The sequence below is a fragment of the Dendrobates tinctorius genome, unplaced genomic scaffold (genome assembly GCF_039654945.1).
Source record: "Dendrobates tinctorius isolate UK_male_01 unplaced genomic scaffold, ASM3965494v1 ptg000016l, whole genome shotgun sequence".
Classification (NCBI taxonomy): Eukaryota; Metazoa; Chordata; class Amphibia; order Anura; family Dendrobatidae; genus Dendrobates; species Dendrobates tinctorius.
The window spans coordinates 21,351,010-21,369,872 of NW_027361684.1; the positions used below are offsets into that span (position 1 = coordinate 21,351,010).

General features: G+C 44.2%; 1 protein-coding gene across 3 annotated transcripts in view; it reads right to left on the reverse strand.

Moving 5' to 3' along the window:
* Positions 1-11,818: 11,818 nt before the first annotated feature.
* PIMREG (PICALM interacting mitotic regulator) overlaps positions 11,819-18,863 on the reverse strand; it is a 59,995-nt gene continuing 52,950 nt past the window's right edge. Inside the window, exons 6-7 of one of the 3 annotated variants that reach the window (XR_012228896.1) lie at positions 15,294-15,359; positions 12,509-12,644 (exon numbers count right to left, since the gene is read on the reverse strand). Coding sequence is in view for 1 of the 3 variants with exons in the window: in XM_073565569.1 (XP_073421670.1) it covers positions 12,485-12,644 (160 nt within the window). In the remaining 2 variants the exon portion in view is untranslated. Of the gene's footprint in view, positions 12,645-15,293; positions 15,360-18,863 lie in introns of all 3 variants that reach the window. The other 2 variants (XM_073565569.1, XM_073565570.1) reach the window with 2 other exon arrangements.

The window sequence follows — 18,863 nt, forward strand, 5'->3', positions numbered from 1 at the left end:
TTACCCTTTGCTGCTCCAGCATCGCCTGTCCGGTCTTTGTGTACAGGCTGCGGCGGTGATGTAAAGACTATAGTATATATGACTACTGCAGGCGATCACCAAACTGAAGTATGAATTATATTAAAAGGGGTTCTCCAGGCAAAAGGTATCTGCAGCAGTGGCAGCCATTGGATTAAATCAATAATAGGCTACATACACACCCAAGTCCTTGGCTCCTTGCTCTGGAGGGCTCAGCTGGGCTAGGATCAGTGACCTCCCTCATCACGTGACCTGACCACTGAGGCGGCTGATTAACCGCTCCTTACCCTGAAGCCAATCTTCTGCTTCGGTAGTAAGATCCCTGATGGCCAGAGACATTACCACTCCAGGCCTGGGAGACACAGCAACTGCAGCATTCCGAAAGCAGCGATGAGTGTGCAATCTTGGCTGCCCACTGCCCAGGTTACCATTGATTAGAGAACCTCTAAATTTAGTGGCCAGAATGAAAATTGCTAAAGATTAGGAATAATGTAGCCTTTCTTTCAATTTTACTTGTTCTAATATGAGATTCAGACAGTATTACTTAACAAGTGCTCAAGGAGCTAGTTACTTGCAGTTTACTAATGAGTGCATGGTCTTCATTCGAAGCTTCTCGCTTTCTCAGACTGAATCTCTCAAGAGAATTATTTTGCATTATGCCCCAATACAAAACATATCCAACTGACACTATTAAAAATACATGACCATGGTGCCTAAGGAGCATGAGAAGTTCAGTGAATGGGAGCATACGATGCATGGTGAATGATAAATAGATTAAGGTCTCTTATCTTTTAGTATCCAGATGAACTGTTTTATGATCTATGTGACACATGTAGAGAGCAGGGGCCCATGATGAATAGTCATAAAGGTAAATATATATATATCTCGCATAGTACAAACTATATCATACTACAACAATTTTTAATGATGGCTCTCAAGCTCTCAGCCTGCAGTCATAGAATAAAATTGTGAGAGCAGTGCCACCCCACCTCACCTGCTTGAAAACAAAGTCACCAGAGTTAGCGCCAGTGTCACTCACACTGGTTTCATCACTGCCCCATGAGGTCATGTTTCAAAGAAACAAGCTGTGGGCTAGTGGTGAGCCAGCGCTGCGCTCACCTCTCCCACAGCTTCCATCACTGCTATTGATTCTGGATTTTATCAGACGGGGTCAGTGAAAAAAAAGCTTTCATAAGTGACCTCAACAACCCCTACAAAGGGGCCCTGTTCTAGTCAATGTGATGGATAAAGCAAATGCAAGGACATCTTCCTAACGATATTAGACAAAACAAAGCACAAATAAGGATTGGCTTTATAGGGAAAAGAGTTGTAATTTCACTTTATTTTAAAAACACTCTAAATTTAGGGGTTAGATACATATTTATAAAAGGGCACTCCAGGTATCGGACAAGCCCTTTCAAAAATATTGTCCCGTCTAAACAAATCTTTTGAATATGATGTATTCAGGGAGTTGTCTAGGAGAAATGTCCACACTCAAAGTGCTTGCTCAACTAGTCACTGACTGTAAGCCACCTTAGCTAGTGTTTGGCTGATGGGAATAAAAGCTACCGAACACTTGTTTCATTTCTACATGCCGAAAACGCCCAGAATTTACTGGATCCCAATACTGATCTTAATAGAAGCAAGATGGTATCCCAGATCATTTTTGCATGGCTTTGCAAAAAGTACATGCTCTGCATTTAAGCCACAAAAAGCAATTATTGACCACAACATTCCTGTGTTTAGCAAATACAAAGAAAAACAATGAAAGTGCTACCGTACCTGAATGCACATCATATTCCTTCAGACTCATGACCTTCCCACCACCGAAATGAACATTTTATTTTTATATATTTGTGAGAAGATGTTTACTTGGTCTGTGAACTCCAGTGGAAAAATAGAAGACTGGTTTCTGGGTCTAAAGTTTTAACTATGCGTCTAGTTTTAAAAATTAAAATAAAATGTGTCTGTTAATAAAAAGTTATTCCTGGTGACAAATGGTTTATATTTCTTATGGATGCCTTGTAAAATACAGATTGAAAATGTAAAATTTAGTATGTATTTCTAAAATGAAACTGTACAATTTTTACAACCAGTATACTTTTTGATGTCTATTTGTTTTTAAGCAAATACAAATAAAAGTATCTCACAAATTTTGTGGTCATTGATTGTATATGTATATTTTTTTTAAAAAAAGTATGGACACCTTCCTGAACAATTGATGGTATCTAATGCATTTTTGTCTAAATATAATTTTTACAGCGGAGTTTCATTGATAATTTTGCATCATTTCCCTTCTATAGCGTTTGCTTTGTCCAATCCTGGCTGATGATCATTTTCACAGAGATTCTATCAGGGAGTATGATCTAATGGGAGAGTCTATAAATTTTAACTTTATTTTCCCTGCTGAAAAATTTATGAAAAAAGTCAATTTAAAGAGAACCTGCCTTTTCAGGTAACTTTTTAAAATATCTTTTCATGTGTGCATGAGTAGACAATGAATCGCAAAAGGAAAAAACACACATATAGTAGCCAGATACTAGCCAACAGTGGAAGAGATAAGGGGTGAAAGTAGAACCAAAATCATCACAACATGTGTGTGTATAGGATAAAAACGCATCAAATAAATATTAAGAAAACACAGACCAAATACAGGAGTCTATAATTTAAAAAGGTATTGCTTTATTAAGTACATAACTAAAATTTGGGGCAAATGAAAATACCGAAAAGAAAATATACTACACAATATAAGATAAAGCTCATTTTCTGGTCGGTATTTTCATTTGTCTCATTATTGTATTTGTATTTCTATCAGTTTTATGCATATTTTAATTTCAATATATAGTTGTCCCTGTTTATTGCGTCCGCCTTTCATTTGGCGATTCATTCCCACCCTTTCCAAATTTTAATTATTATGTACTTAATGGAAAAATTATCATTTGGTTCAGCGATATATTTAAACACGCATGTTCCCCAACCCCCCCGAAACCACGTCCCCCCCCGATGAAGCAGGGAGAAAGCGCGCGTCGAGGGTAGGAGGCTTAAAGTCCCAAGCGCACCTTTTATAAAAAGCAGCAAGATTGGTATACGATACCTCAATCTTATCACAATATCTATATGTTCACACTGGAGGCAGCTCATAAGTTAGGGCATCAATGTCTATAAATATATGGTGTGTATGTGTTCAGTAGACTTTTGCTGGTTACTTCTAATGTCTTGCACTGGCACCTTGTTAAGCATGAACATAATCGCACCACCTTGTGGTTATTTATGCAAGAGCATGCTGGATATTAAGAATGACTTCTTCAGGTATTATAGATTTCCCTTATTCATATATATTAGTTTAACTTTTTTTATACCCATTTGAATAATTAACACTGTATATGGTCAAAGTGCTTCAATGATATTGAGATATTAGTAAGTGTATATCTGCTGCTATATTTATATATTTAGACTTTAGTAAAAGCCTCTACATTCCAGTAACCCCATTTTTCCTGATAACAATTTTGTTTTTTAATTTAATTATTTAATAAATATGTTTTAAACCTATAGTGCAGACACTTCAAATGTTTTGTTCCCCAAACTCGGGAACAAACTGTGATCGCTTTTTATATTACAGACTCCAGTATTCGGTATGTGTTCTTCATATTCATGTGTACATGAGGAATAATACTTTTTCACCAATGAATTTCCTCTGCAGCTTCTGTAATTTTCAGTTCTCTCTGCTGTAGTGGGTGCAGATTAGCTATTTTGTTTCCTGTTAACAGAAGGATTCTGTGGAGCATATGTTCAGACGCAGGAAGAGTATGAAGGACAATATACATCAGCATGAAAGATACTATACAATCAGTACTGAGCTATGTGGCTGTGAATCCAGCACTATACTGAGGTATAACTGTCGCTTAAAGCTGTAGCACAAGTCTGTATGTGTCTCACTAAGGAGACCGCTTCTCGCTCCTTCCATGTTTATAAAGTAAAATAGTATTTGTAAACGGACACCTCATTGTGCTGGCAGTCCCTTGCCTTCAGTAAGACATATTTTAGCCTTTTTATTTTCCCCAGAAAGGATGGGGAGTAGAGTTGAGCGAAACATGTTGGCCAGATTCATAAGTCGCCGACTCATGCCAAAGTCGGGTTTCGCCGACCGAAACCCGACCATAGCGTGAAGTCGGCCATGCGGTCGGCAAAACGAGCGCCAAAGTTGGATTTCCCAGAATGCTTGAAGGTGCCTTTTTTCAGCCAATGAGTAAGGACGTACAATGTGGGCAACGAGATGACATATGCAGCATCCACCACCATCGTAGAGAAGGGCACTGCAGTGATTGGCTTGCTTAGGGGGGCGTCATAGTGTCTATAAAATCCCTGAGCGCCGACCTCCATTTTACTTCTGACGATCTTAACAATAGGGAGAGAGTTAGGGCTGTGAAGATAGAAGTTCTTATGCTGATAGCAATTGTGCTGTACAGTTAGTGTGCAGTGACAGGGGAGGATTTTCTTGGGTGCAGTAGCGCTGGTTATTAGACTGCCTGATAGCTGCATTGCTGTGTGTACACTGCCGTGCAGACTGCTTTTTACACCGCACTAATACTTTTATTCTTTTTTTCTGCAGTTACCGACCGTTCATTTTTTCCCACACCGTATAGAGCTGTACGCTCCTCACACACTACCATGTACCGGCTGGTATCACGGACAAATACATGCTGACTATCGGTGTGTTACTCCGGAAATAAATAGAGATTTAAATTTTCCTGTACACCGTATACAGCTGTACGCTCCTCACACACTGTGTACCGGCTGGTATCACGGACAAATACATGCTGTGTGTAACTCTGGAAATATATACAGCGATATAAATTTTTCCCTACATCGTATACAGCTGTACGCTCCTCATACAGTACCATATATCTGCTGGTATTTTTGGTTCATTTTCCCAAACATGAGGAAGTATGGTGGAAGAGTCCGGGGATGGGGGGGGCAGCTGGTACTGATGGTGGTGGTGTATCTGCTGGTAGTGCCAAAAGCATAATAGCACCTAAGGCAGGAGGTGTTGAGCCTGCGTCATCGTCTGGCTCCAGAAGGCCTGGAATGCTCCCTTTTCTGAGAGTAGGTAAACCGCTTTTAAAGCTGGAGCATCAGAAACAGGTTTTGGCTTACATTGCCGAAACCGCCTCCAGCTCTATTGCCGCCTCTTCTGAAGTTTCAAAAACTGCAAGCACTGAGTCGTCAGTGCAGTCTCCTGGTCAGGAACAACACCTTTCCTTGTGTCCTTCACCCCCACCAAAAGTAAAGGATGCGGCAAGCCACACTTCAGATTACTCCCTGGAGCTCTTTTCACATACCATGCCTAAGTTTATCAAGTGAAATCTTGAATTCCCCAGTCCTAGATCAATATGACATGGTGTGCACTGATGCACAGCCAGTGCTATATGATTCTGCTAGTACATTCACCAAGAGTACTGCATTGTCCTCGCAGTCTACTGAGCCAGATTCTGACCCTGATGAAACTCAGGCGCCCCTTCCCGCATACTACACCACCTTACACGGTGACACAGAGGAAGGTGCAGATGAAATTGAAGAGGAGGTGATTGATGATGACCCAGTTGTTGACCCGGATTGGCATCCATTGGGGGAAGAGGGTGCCGCTGGCAATAGCTTAGAAGGAGGAGGATCCGCAGCAGGCATCGCAGCTGCGGTTATCTGGCAGGCCCGAAGCAGTCCAAAATCGTGTTAAAAAAACAAATAGAGTTACAGGACAGCTTGGCCAGATGGTCAAATTAGCACTGCATGCAAGCCCTGAAAATTTTTCCCATAGTAGGAAGAGTGCAGTGTGGCACTTTTTTGACCAAACTCCTATTGATGAGGCAAAGGTTATCTGTAAGAAGTGCGGAAGGACCTTTAGCCGAGGAAAAATCTACGAAATTTGAATACCAGTTGCATGCTTACACATGTAAACACCATGCACGTGCAAGCGTGGACGGACTACAAAACCTCAGGTAGCACACGTGCACCTGCTCCGACTGAAGGTAGCCAGCAACGCTACATAGTTTCCCCCACTGTAAGCCCACCGGTTAGCACACCACCAGAAAGAAATGCTGAGGTGTCGTCGCAAGGCCAAAGCAGTCAGGGAATCACAATGCTTTTCCAACGAAAGACTGCATCTAAGCCATCACCACCACCATCCCCCTCTCAGTCCGCCATGGCCACCGCTAGTTCCACCATATGCAGCTCTCAAGTCCAGCTCACCCTAGCAGAGACTCTGAGTAGGACAAGAAAGTACTCATCCACTCATCCGCGTACACTGGCTTTGAACGTCTACATTGCCAAACTGATCTCATTACTGTAGAGATGATGCCCTTCCGTTTGGTTGAAAGCGCAGCGTTCCGAGAGCTCATGGCCTATGCTGTCTCACGCTATGACCTACCCAGTCGGCACTTCTTTTCTAGAAAATCTATCCCTGCCCTCCACCTGCATGTGAAAGACCGCATTGTCCATGCACTCAAACAATCAGTGAGTAGAAAGGTGCAACTCACAACAGATGCATGGGCCAGTACATGTCCACCACTGCGCACTAGGTGATTGTGGTGGATGCAGGGTCCACTGGGGACAGCGGCGGTGGGACAGTGCTGCCTAGCCCACAGTATAGGCAACAGATGGTTGTAGGAGTTCGACCCTCCGCCTCCTCCAGAAGCGAAAGCTCATCAACAGAGCGTAGTCGCACGAGCACTCCATCCACAGCTGCCAGTGTTGCACATGAGGTGTCCCACTGTCGAAAAGCTAGTGGTAAGCGTCAGCAGGCTGTGTTAAAGATGATGTTTTTGGGCGACAACAGACACACCGCGGAGGTAGTGGCCGACTACTTGCAGCGAGAAACTGAGTCACGGCTGGGCAGTCTACATCTTGAGCCAGGCAAGGTAATCAGTGATAACGGCCGTAATTTTGTGGCAGCCATAGCCCTGGCAAAACTCAGACACATACCTTGCCTAGCTCACACCTTGAACCTGGTGGTGCAGTGCTTCATAAATAATTATCCGGAGTTACCAGCCTTGCTCTATAAGGTGCGAAGACTGTGCTCGCACATCCGTCGCTCGCCTGTAGACTACAGTCGCATGCAGAGGCTGCAGCGATCACTCCACCTCCCCAAGCACTGCCTAATCATAGACGTTGCAACAAGGTGGAACTCCACCATGCACATCGTTGAGAGGCTGTGCGAACAGAGGCAGGCTGTAATGCATTTGTGGGAGGATACACGGGCAGGCAGTTTGAGGGCAGATATCGAGTTGTCGGGTGTGCAGTGGTCAAAGCTGAAAGACCTCTGTAAAGTCCTTCAGTGTTTTGAGGAATGCACACGGCTAAGTGCAGACGACGCCATCATAAGCATCCCACTTATGAGTCTGCTCATGCAAACTTTGACGCACATTAAGGATCAGGCGTCTGCAGCGGAGTGAAGCCTTGATGACAGTCAGGCATTGTCTGCTCAGGGAACTGTCCTGGATGAGGTGGAGGAGGAAGAGGATGAGGGGGATGATTATTTTAAGGAGGATGCTTCTCAGGGGGCAAGAGAAAATGTTGGCTTGCCAAGGTCAGGTACAGGGTTTGTGCGTGACTGGAGGGATGTGGATTTGGCAAAAAGTACTCCTCCACCCACCACTGGCAGTGCATCGACACCTGGAACATTGGCCCACATGTGTGATCATCTCTTGCAGATCCTAAAAAGGGACCACCGCATTGCCAAAATTATGAAGGATGATGACTACTGGTTGGCCAGCATCCTCGATCCATGCAATAAAGGCAAATTACAGAACATCATGCCACAGAAGAACCTAGAGCTAATATTAGCGAACAAGCAACTCTGGTAAACCGTTTGTTTGAGGCATTCCCAGCACACAGCAGCGGTGCTGGTTCTACCACGAGCGGTACTGGGCAACATGGAAGTGGTGTTCGTGGTGCACACAGCCGAAGTGGCGTTGGAGACAGGGGTTTCATGACCATGTTGTGGACTGATTTCTCGAGTACCGCTCACACGGCTGGTAATACTGATTCGATTGCAACAGACAGGAGACAGCAGTTGTCAACTATGGTTCAAAATTACCTCTCCTCCCCTCTCGATGTTCTCTCTCACAGTTCATTCCCCTTTGACTACTGGGCCGGCAAACTGGACACCTGACCTGAATTGGCACAATATACCTTACAGGAGCTTGCTTGCCCTGCTGGTAGTGCAGGACGAGTCTTCAGTGCTGCTGGATCAATCCTGACAGAAAGAAGGACCCGGCTGTCGACCTAAAATGTAGGTGCTCTCACCTTCATTAAAATGAACCATGCCTGGGTTTCAAAGGATTTTGTACCACCTTCCCCTGATGACACATAGGTTGCCAGCAAAATGGCTCGCTTTGTCCTCCTCTTCCGCCGACTTCTCCAATTCCTCCATTTGCAGCTGCTGAACGTCCACCCTACACCTCAACATATACCAGTTTTTCCACCTCCCTAACTGGGTTGTACCCCCCAACTTAAGCCAAATAATCCCCAGTTTTCAATGCGTTACTATTATAAAGTAAATTAAGGCTGACAAGCTTAAGTAATAAGAATTGATGTCGTTGCCATTGAAATGGGTACTGTGGGTGTGTTTACTGTCCTCCACTCACTGCCGACTTTTATTCCCCATTTACTTGCATTGGGGGTCGGGGTTCGGTTGGAACTCCGACTTTTGCCGATAGTCGGCCGATTTCGTTCAACTCGATTTTTGGTAAAGTCGGGTGGTCCAAAACCCGACTCGACCCTCCCGGAGGCAAAGTCGCTCATCTCTAATGGGGAGTTCTTGAAGCAGAAGAAGAAATAGCTCATAAGTGGAGAAGTTGATTTCTCTGATAAGATAAAAGACATACAGTATATGACAAAAGTGAGTACACCCCTCACATTTTTGTAAATATTTTACTATATCTATCCATGGAACAACACTGAAGATGCCACTTTGATACAATGTAAAGTAGTCAGTGTACAGCTTCTATAACTGTGCAAATTGGATGTGCCATCTAAATAACTCACAGAAATTAATGTCTAAACCACTATCAACAAGCAAGTACAGCACTAAGCAAAAACAGCCAAATTGTGCCCAGAGTTAATATTTTTTGTGGCCATCACTATTTTCCAGCACTGCCTTAACTTGCTTGGGCATGGAGTTCACTAGTGCGCCACAGGTTGCCACTGGAATCCTCTTCCACGACATCAAAGATCTGGTGGATGTTAGAGACCTTGGGTCTTCCACCTTCCATTTGAAAATGTCCTATAGATGCACAATAGGGTTACTTACTGGAGACAAACTTGGCCAGTACAGCACTCTGCCTCATGGATTGACCTAGTGTTTCTCTCTAATTTCAGCAAGTCCATCTACTGTATGTCACATCACACCAAGCAGAAAACAGCTGTGGAAAACACACGAGTACCTGGACCCTATTTATTTAAATGGGGGCCCGAACATCCAGTGTTTACAATGATGACAACGCGACAAACACCGCCTCTGATCAGTGGTAAAATCATTACCACAAATGACAGCGAAAGCCCACAACGTGATCAGTGATAAAAAGTTTACCTCTGATCACTGGTGTAGGCTGATGGGACTACTACTCCCATCAACCTACATCTGCTGCCGCTAATAACAGCGAGAGCAGGCACGGCTGAAGGGAGCATTCATCAGCTGCCACCTGCCCTTTAAATAAAAAAAAAAAAAAAAAAGGAGTGGCTCCCCCCTCATTTCTGACAACCAGCAAAGCAGAAGCAGACAGCTGATATTCTCAGGTTGATAAGGGACCATGGATATTGGCCCCCACCCCCAGTCTAAAAATAGAAGCCCGCAGGTGCCCAAAAAAGCCGTATCTATTGGTGCCAATTCTGGAGCTTTGCCCAGCTCTTCCCACATGCCCTGTGGGTGATGTCACCTTTGCATTGTCTGGTGACATCAAGCCCACAGTAATGGCGAGGCTTCCATAAGACACTAATCCATTAAAAATCCTATAGTTATATTGCAAATACCAAACATAGCCACAGCCTCGCCTGTCCGTCGTTCTGTCCCACACCCTAATCCACATCTGGGGAATTAAAAGTTTTCAACCTGGACGGTGCCAAGATGCGATCATCCAGGCTGAGAGCCACAGAGGAATGAGATGATGCAAGCTCAGCCTCAGCGACTAGCAATGAGGTCATGAAGGTTACATCAACACTGAGGCTGCGTTCCCAACTGAGCCCCTAAATTGCAGGGACCTCTGCGAGATCACCACTAGCACCATGAGAAAAAGTCTCAGTGCAGCGGTGAGTTCACAGGGAGACATTTCTAATTTCTTCCGGTGAACTGTGAGCTCAGCACTGCATAGTGAGACTTGTTCTCACTGTGGTAGTAGTGACCCCACAGAGGTCACCGAAGTGCATTGGCCCGGCTGGGAACGCAACCTCAGTGACCTGTGGTAACCTTGTTGACATCATCACTAGTCACTGAGGCTGAGCTTGCAGCAGCTCATTCCTCAGTGACTCTCAGCCTGGTTGATCACATCTTGGCACCGTCCAGGTTGAAAACCATTAATTCCCCAGACATGGATTACGGTGTGGGACAGAACGACGGACAGGTGAGGGATATGGTTGTTTTTATTTTGTTTGTTCAGTAGAATGGGCATTGAGTGTATAACTATTTTATTTTAAATAAAGGACTTTATTCTTGCTGTGTGGTTACTTACAATACAACTATAGGATTGTAATGGATAGGTGTCTTATAGATGCCTCCCCATTATTAAGAAGTGGGCCTGATGTCACCGGAAAATACAAAGGTGACCTCAACCCCATTTGCCACCACAAGGAAAGTGGGTAGAGCCATCGAACAGATGCGATTTTTCTGGGAAGCTGTGGGCAGCTATGTTTAGGTTGGAGGTGGGGAGGTCAATATCCAAGTCCCCTTACCAGCCTGAGAATACCAGGCAGCAGCTATCTGCTTTAGTTTGGCTGATTGTCAAAGGGGGTTGAACCCAAGCAGTTTTCTCTTTTTTTAATAAAGACATAGGCAACCCTCTATTCCTGATAAACTACCTTGCCAACGCTGACAGCTGAGGGTTGCAGCCCACAGCTATCCGTTTCGCCTGGCTGGTTAGCAACAATATAGGTGAACCCATGCTTTTTTATTTTTTTTAAATTAACAGTGCAGATGCTAGATGATAAATTCTCCCTTCAGCCACTGCCTGCTCTTGCTGTTATTAGCGGCAGCAGGATAATGGGAGTAGTAGTCCCATCAGACAAAGGCAGACAGACTGGAGGTAAACTTTTTAACGGATTACAGCTGCAAGCTCACAATGTCATCTGACAGTGTGGGAACTATGGCTGTCTGACAAGCCGTAATGATTTTACCGCCGATCAGAGGTAGTGTTTGCTGCGCTGTCATGCACATGTCAGTGTGAGAAACACCCTGTGTTCGGCGTGCCGAAACGAACAGTTACACGGACTTCCTGGTGAAGTCAGTGTTCGGGGTCTGAACGAACAGTAGGTGTTTGGTACGGATGCGGAACTTGGCTGTTCGGGTTTACCCATCTCTAGTCTGCGGTCCTTTGTGGAGACAGACTCCCTTTAAAAAGCTGGAGGTTGCTTAGAGCAACACAAAATACAATGCAGATGAGTAACATCACATTATTTCTCTCTATTTCAAGAACTGATTGGACAGGTAGATGCATAGTATGATCCCTTCTCTTTTGCTACTGCCCTAAGTAACGAAATTAATCAAATTATAGCTCTATTTAAAAAAAAAAGTTATTTAAAAAGAAACCCACACATGCATTTTTTCAGAAATTATTATTATGATACAAAAGATATACATGCTGCCAATAATATCGCAAAGTACAAAAGTGTTCCTTCATTTCAAGCATTATAAAAATAGGTAGACAAGCCGATTGCGTTGCATATTGGATATTGCTTTAAAAAAACATAATGCTTTAGTTTAAAACCTTCTTAGCAATTCATTAGCTGATAATAAATTTTAGTAAGATCAAGAAAAGTGGCTCCAGCTCTGCAGTGAATACATCACTTTGTTCAACATACTCAGGATTACGGGACATCTTGCCAGTTTATTCGTACATAATTTTATATGTGTAGACAGGGGTCAATAATTTGGAGGATATATATATTTGTCCTGACTCCATTTAAGGAGACAAGGCTAATCTGAATTATGGACGATTGCTCCAAAAAGGGAGTGTCAGAACCTGTTGAACGTAACACCATACACCAGCAGGTTTCAATAATAACCGTATATTAAACACTATCCATTACATGCTCAGTCTGTCTTCAAATAAACAGTTAAGTGAATATTAGTGTTGTGAATAAATGTCCTTTGTTGCAGAAAGATACAGTCTGAGCGCGCAGGACACACGTCTCGCACAGTGCTGCGGTTAGTAATGGTCATTCGGACACAAAAAAGACAAAGCTGGTTACGCATTGCGTATCGTTAACGTGCGCCAATATTGCCAATACTGGTTAACGCCACCTCAGTCCAGCCTTCAAGTGTACGCTGAAGTTTCCTTGTAGTTCTCCAGGATAGCCGAGAATGGCGAGTACAACGCAGGTTTTTGGTCATTACACTGTGGTAATTTAAAATGGCTTCTTTCCTGAGGACAAAACACAGATAAACACATGGGAAAAAAGAAAAAAATTCTTACCACAACCATTCATCCAAGACCCAAAAGAAGAAAAGAAAGAACCATTTCCTCAGTAGAACGTGTGATGATCATATGCTTACATTGTTTGTTTTTTTTCCTTACACATTGAACAGTTACCCATTACACATGGGTGATTGGGAAAGAACACACACAGTAAACATTTAGTCAGTATCAGCCAGGAGTTAGAAGAGCAGAGTTGGGACGTTGAACTCATCTGAAGCAGGAGTAGAGGTTGTGTGTGGGAAGGAGGGAGCTTACAGCCTAGTACGGTCAGATGTATCCCTGGACAGCCTCAAGTGACCCCCCCCCAGGGAGGGGACTAAACATTACTAATTTTTTTAAAATAAGTTAAAAAAAAAAGTAAAAGAAAAAAAAAAAACAAAACTAAACTGATCTGATTTATAGGTGATACAAAGGGGAAGTGTCAGGTGATCATGTGAATTTTTTTCCCCCTTCTAGAAAAAAAAAAAAAAAAAAAGGAATGGATGTAAAAACGCATAACGCACTTGCATCTTCCTTAAACTGCCATGTCCAAAAGCAACGCACTAAAAACTAATCAGTCTTCGTGAACGTGCAAAATCACTGCAGACTGCATTTTGTTTGTTTTTTTTCAATAAAGGATGCAGATTAGTAATAATGGATACATATAAATTAAACCAATTTGTCTTTACATAAAATGTGTCAAACATATCCGTTTATTTTTTTTACAGTACAAACGGATATGTCAAGTGCACCACTAAAACGTAGCATGACAGTACAAAGGGGGGGTACGAGTATGTGCACTCTGAGGGTACGTGCACACGCTGTGGAATGCTCTGCGGATTTGGCCGCGCGGATTTTGTAAAATCCGCAGGTAAATCTGCAGGTCAAAAGACCTGCGGTTTTACCTGCGGATTAGCCATGAGCTTTTTCATCTCCACAATGGAGGAGATGGCAAACCACAGAACAAAGTGACATGTCAATTCTTTCGGTGGTTTAGAAACCGCAGGAAAACCGCGCGGAAAAATCAGCACCGTCTGCACTGCGGTTTTTAATATCCATAGGATATTATGGTACTGTACACCGCAGCAAAAACTGCTGCAGATCCGCAGCGGCCAAATCCGCTGCGAAACCGCAGCAGAATCCGCAGCGTGTGCACACACCCTCAGGATCTGCTTACATGGACTGATCGGTGGCATAATACGATCGCCGATAAGTAAACTTTTACGTGAATGTTTATACAGGCAGTCGAAAGTAAACGTTACACACCAAATAATCTATACTAAAATTGCTCAGTGAGCAAAAGCTGCGCTGGGTCTCGACAGTGCATCATCCCGTGTACATGTGATTTATACTTTTGCTCTATAGTATAGATCAGTGGTCCCCAACCTTTTTTGCACCAGGGACCGGTTTCAAGCAAGACCATTCTTCCATGGCCCGGCAGGGCGGGGATGGAGGTGTGGCAGGGGTGGGGCTATGGACACGTTTGTAGTGTAGCAGTGCATACTTATAATTAAATAACATTTATAATGTGACTCAACTCACCATAGGTTTTGAATAAGTGCTCCATCACCCCCTTCTCCCCATCATTGCCTTCACCCCATCACTCCCTTCTCCCCATCATTGCCTTCACCCCATCACTGCTGTCTCCCCATCATTGCCTTCACCCCATCACTCCCCTCTCCCCATCATTGCCTTCACCCCATCACTCCCTTCTCCCCATCATTGCCTTCACCCCATCACTGCCATCTCTTCATCATTGCCTTCACCCCATCACTGCCATCTCTCCATCATTGCCTTCACCCCATCACTGCCATCTCTCCATCATTGCCTTCACCCCATCACTGCCATCTCTCCATCATTGCCTTCACCCCATCACTCCCCTCTCCCCATCATTGCCTTCACCCCATCACTCCCCTCTCCCCATCATTGCCTTCACCCCATCACTGCCGTCTCTCCATCACTCCCCTCATGGCCTTCTCCTCATGTCCCCATCTCCTCCAGGGCCAGGCTACACAAACACAGACCAACACACACACACACACATACATGTACACACACAGACAGACATACATACACACACACACACACACACACACAGACAGACATACACACACACAGACACCACCTCTCTCCTCTCACCTGCCCGCCGCCCGCGCTTCCTCGCTGACACAGCAGCGGCCGCGCTCTCCTCTCTGTGTCAGTCAGAGACAGGAAGCGCGGGCGGCGGGCAGGAAGCTGGACGGGTCCTTGCAGCTCCGCTCCTGCTATTACCTCTTGCAGGCAGCGGAGCTGCTTGGATCGCTCCCTGGCCGCCGCTAAGAACTGCTGCGCGCCGCCCCATCCCCCGCTATGCCACTGACCGCCCCTGGCTCCCCTTGTGTCCGCGGACCGGCAAAGGCACTGCAGCGGCCCGGTGCTGGGCCGCGGACCGGCGGTTGGGGACCCCTGGTATAGATCACTCGGTGCAAATGATGATTTTAATTGCGATGCATTTACAGGGAACCTGTCAGCAGGTTTGTCTGATACAAGATACTAGATTAAGGCCCGATGCTATCGCATCGGGAGGATAGTGATGTAGCGCTGACCATGTGTTGTGCGGCACTGTGAGTAGCACACCTTGAGAAGGAGATGTGGTGAACAGCCATCCCGCCCATCTCTTTAGCTGTTCAGAAAAACTCGGCCCTGTTAAAAGAGGAAATAACATATCTCAGCAGCAAATATGATGCTGGACCTTGACATCTGGGTTTATATCACCAAATGAAAGAATTTTCATGATACACATCTCCCCTTTTATACTTAATGTGTGTTACAGTAATATTGAGAATTATGTGTAAATGTATCACACCTATGTTTTTATGTGGATAGGATATTTACATAGTGAGCCTAAAGAGGGACAGTATTACTGACGTATGTAAAGTGCTATTGAAATAATAGTACTCTATAAATAAATAAAAAATTAATTATTATTACCTACGCTATGTAGGTATGTGTTAGCTATGTACTGTAGTTGAAATCTACGTATGTGTGCCTAAATTTTTTTTGTTTTTGTATTTTTATTTTTAATCTATATATACCTATACGTATGTATGTTTTTATGGATTTAGATATGTATATGACATATATGTGAAAGAGATAATTAGTGTATGATATATCTGCTTAGAATATCTCTATATATAACATATATCAAGCTATGTATAGAAGTCTTAGAAGTCTATTATCTATATCTATTTAGAATGTAACTATCATTTATATATCTATATACCGTATTTTTCGTATCGTAAAACGCACTTTTGTTTCCCCAAAATTGTGGGGGAAATAGGGGTGCGTCTTACAATTGTATAGTGCAAAAAACTGGGGGAGAAAACTTACTTTGGCGGTGGCAGAGGCGGCTGCAGTAGCAATGGCGGCGGCTGCTGAGCAGCCTGGTACAAGGTGGGGCAATGCAGCAGGCCTGGAGCTCGGGGTATCGATGCGGTTAACCGGCGGTGCGCGGGCGGCATAGTGCAGGGCGGCGCCATGACACTTCCGGGAACAGGCTGTGAGTTTCCGGTTTCCGATGGAATACCGGTATCACAGCCTGTGTCTGCAGGACTACAAGAAAATGGCCGCCGAATCGGCACATGCGCAGATGGAGCTCTGTCACTGCAGCAACAGGAGGCTCCGCTGCACATGGAGACCAAAAGCAGAGGAGGGAGAGAAACATGTTTCTCCTCCTCCTTGTTTGCAGTGATGGATATTGATTGGTGGAGGGAACTGTTGCTGAGCTGCCTCCACCAATCAGGTATCTATCCCTGCAAAATGTATAGTAGCAATTTCTTTTACCACAGTGCACACATTATTCCGAGATCCTTGGGAGAGGTGAGGCAGTGCACACAATGAAGGGAAGTGCAACCCCCATCAACCTTCAGAATACCGTATACTCTATCAATGGATGTATTCTGGATGATGGGGGTTGTAGCCATATTTTGGTGTAAATAGGGATAGTGCCCAAAGTGTTTATTGCAACTGTGACTACCACCTCCCTCATCTTTCAGAATACACCCATGTATACAGTACATAGGTGTATTCCTATTGATGAGGGGGGTGGTATTCCCAATATATGGTACTACACACACCACACACTGTACTGTGATTCACAGATCCCTATAATAGTGCGTCATCCACAGATCCCCATAACAGTGCGTCATCCACAGATCCCCATAACAGTGCGTCATCCACAGATCCTCATAACAGTGCGTCATCCACAGATCCCCATAACAGTGCGTCATCCACAGATCCCCATAACACTGCGTCATCCACAGATCCCCATAACACTGCGTCATCCACAGATCCACATAACAGTGCGTCATCCACAGATCCCCATAACACTGCGTCATCCACAGATCCCCATAACACTGCGTCATCCACAGATCCCCATAACACTGCGTCATCCACAGATCCCCATAACACTGCGTCATCCACAGATCCCCATAACACTGCGTCATCCACAGATCCCCATAACACTGCGTCATCCACAGATCCCCATAACACTGCGTCATCCACAGATCCCCATAACACTGCGTCATCCACAGATCCCCATAACACTGCGTCATCCACAGATCCCCATAACACTGCGTCATCCACAGATCCCCATAACACTGCGTCATCCACAGATCCCCATAACACTGCGTCATCCACAGATCCCCATAACAGTGCGTCATCACAGATCTCCCATAACAGTGCGTCACAGATCCCTCATAGGAGTGCATCGCCACAGATCCCCATAACAGTGTGTCACCACAGATCCCCATAACAGTGCGTCACCACAGATCCCCATAACACTGCGTCATCCACAGATCCTCATAACACTGCGTCATCCACAGCTCCCCCATAGCAGTGCGTCACCACAGATCCCCCATAGTATTGCATCACCACAGATCCCCATAACAGTGCGTCACCACAGATCACCCATAGCAGTGCGTCACCACAGATCACCCATAGGTTTTTGCACATTATTTGACTCAAAATATTTTTTTTCTTATTTTCCTCCTCTAAAACCTAGGTGCGTCTTATAATCAGGTGCGTCTTATAAAGCGAAAAATACGGTATCTATCCATTCCAGGACCAACTTAAATAGTTTAAAGTAAGACATTTTTGTAAACGACATTTCTAGTGAAGATTTTTGGGCTATTAGGTAGCAATTGTCCTTGAAGTGGTGTATCCACCACTTTAACCCTAACGTTGCTGCGTTGCTTTACTCGGGAGAATGCAACATACAATTGTCCATGGGCAAAAACAGGTTTGGGCAAAAAAATGCCAACTCGATTGAGTGTCTGTCCTTGGGATTTGTTAATGGTCATAGCAAAATCAGGTTTTAGAGGAAACTGTCGACGTTTTAATTTAAAAGGTAACCCAGTTTCTGAAGGACACAAATCGATGCGTGGAATAAATACAATGTCTCCTTCAGCTGAGCCAGTAATCACTTTAGCCTGTATGATGTTGCGGAGTAAGGCAGTGACAATGAGGCGAGTGCCATTGCAGAGACCATTCTTGGTGATTAGGTTTCTTAATAGCATCACAATGGTGCCAATTTTAAGTTTTAAGAGATGTGATGGCATTCCTGATGGTGTCAGAGAGTTTAAAAATTCAACTGGGTAGTTTTCACATTCCTCTGCCTCATCAGCATCGACAGAATCATCGCTTGTATATACAGTATAATCACCACTGATGCGATCCATTACTTTACAGTTCAGAAAATCTACGTCATCATTTTTTGGACATAGTATAGCATGTGATGCAGCAGTGTTGAGGCTTTGTTTGTCATTAACATCAATGCAAATATGGTCTCCAAAGATCTCGGTTACTATAGAGCCAGTGCAAAGCATGTCTGGAGGAATTTCAATGACATCCTCTCCAAGGTTATGTTCATTAGACAGCTCACCATTTCCAAGTTTAAGCAACCAAGTGCTGTATTCAGGATCAGTGGAGCGCATGTTGTTGATTAGCAGTAGTCTGGTAAAATGTTGCCAATGTTGTGAATATTTAATGCAGGAATCTACAATGTCTATTCTTGTTCCATGAGCGATGACGGGAAGACATTGTCTGAAGTCTCCTCCAAGACCAATAACGTTACCTCCAAACGGTGTTTTATTTTTTTCAGCAACATTTGTTGTCGTGATGTCATGTATAAGTCTATCACATTCAATG